The 488-nt window shown below is 51.6% G+C and overlaps 1 protein-coding gene across 4 annotated transcripts in view; it reads left to right on the top strand.

Annotated features, from left to right (window-relative positions):
• MINK1 (misshapen-like kinase 1) overlaps positions 1 to 488 on the top strand; it is an 18755-nt gene that overhangs the window by 1530 nt on the left and 16737 nt on the right. For all 4 annotated transcript variants that reach the window (XM_014530244.1, XM_014530245.1, XM_014530247.1 and 1 more), the window contains exon 2: positions 434 to 488. In XM_014530244.1, the coding sequence (XP_014385730.1) occupies positions 476 to 488 (13 nt within the window). In that variant the 5' untranslated portion in view covers positions 434 to 475. The remainder of the gene's footprint in view (positions 1 to 433) is intronic.

Below are 488 nucleotides of genomic sequence, written 5' to 3' on the forward strand. Positions count from 1 at the left end.
GTGGGGGGGAATCCTAGGAATAGCCTCCTATCCAAAGGGGGCTTGTGTGGCATAGAAGATGCAGAGAGAGGCCAAGGCCCTCCCTCCTCAGCATCTTTCCCAGCTCCCTGCAGCTCCATCTGAGGATGGAGAAGGTACCCTTGACTCCCGCTCTAACTTTCAAACTGTAGGAAGTACAAGCCAGAGAGGCTTGAGTATGAAGGGAGCAGACCCTTCATTTTTACCAAGCACAGAGCTTGGAAATCTAGTCTTGGTAGTTTTTCTGTAGCCACTGTTAGTCCTGTGACCAACCAATAAATTGAGGTGTCTAGCCACCATGAGGGTCATGTTTTAAGATAGAAAAGAGCCAAAAGGTGTGGCTTCTCCCAGAATCAGGCCATCCGTGAGCATGACCCAGGCCCCTCTGTGTTCATGTTCACCTTTCTGTGCACAGGGTCGGCACGTCAAGACTGGGCAGCTGGCTGCCATCAAGGTCATGGATGTCACGG

This window comes from Myotis brandtii, unplaced genomic scaffold (assembly GCF_000412655.1).
Source record: "Myotis brandtii unplaced genomic scaffold, ASM41265v1 scaffold728, whole genome shotgun sequence".
Lineage (NCBI taxonomy): Eukaryota > Metazoa > Chordata > Mammalia > Chiroptera > Vespertilionidae > Myotis > Myotis brandtii.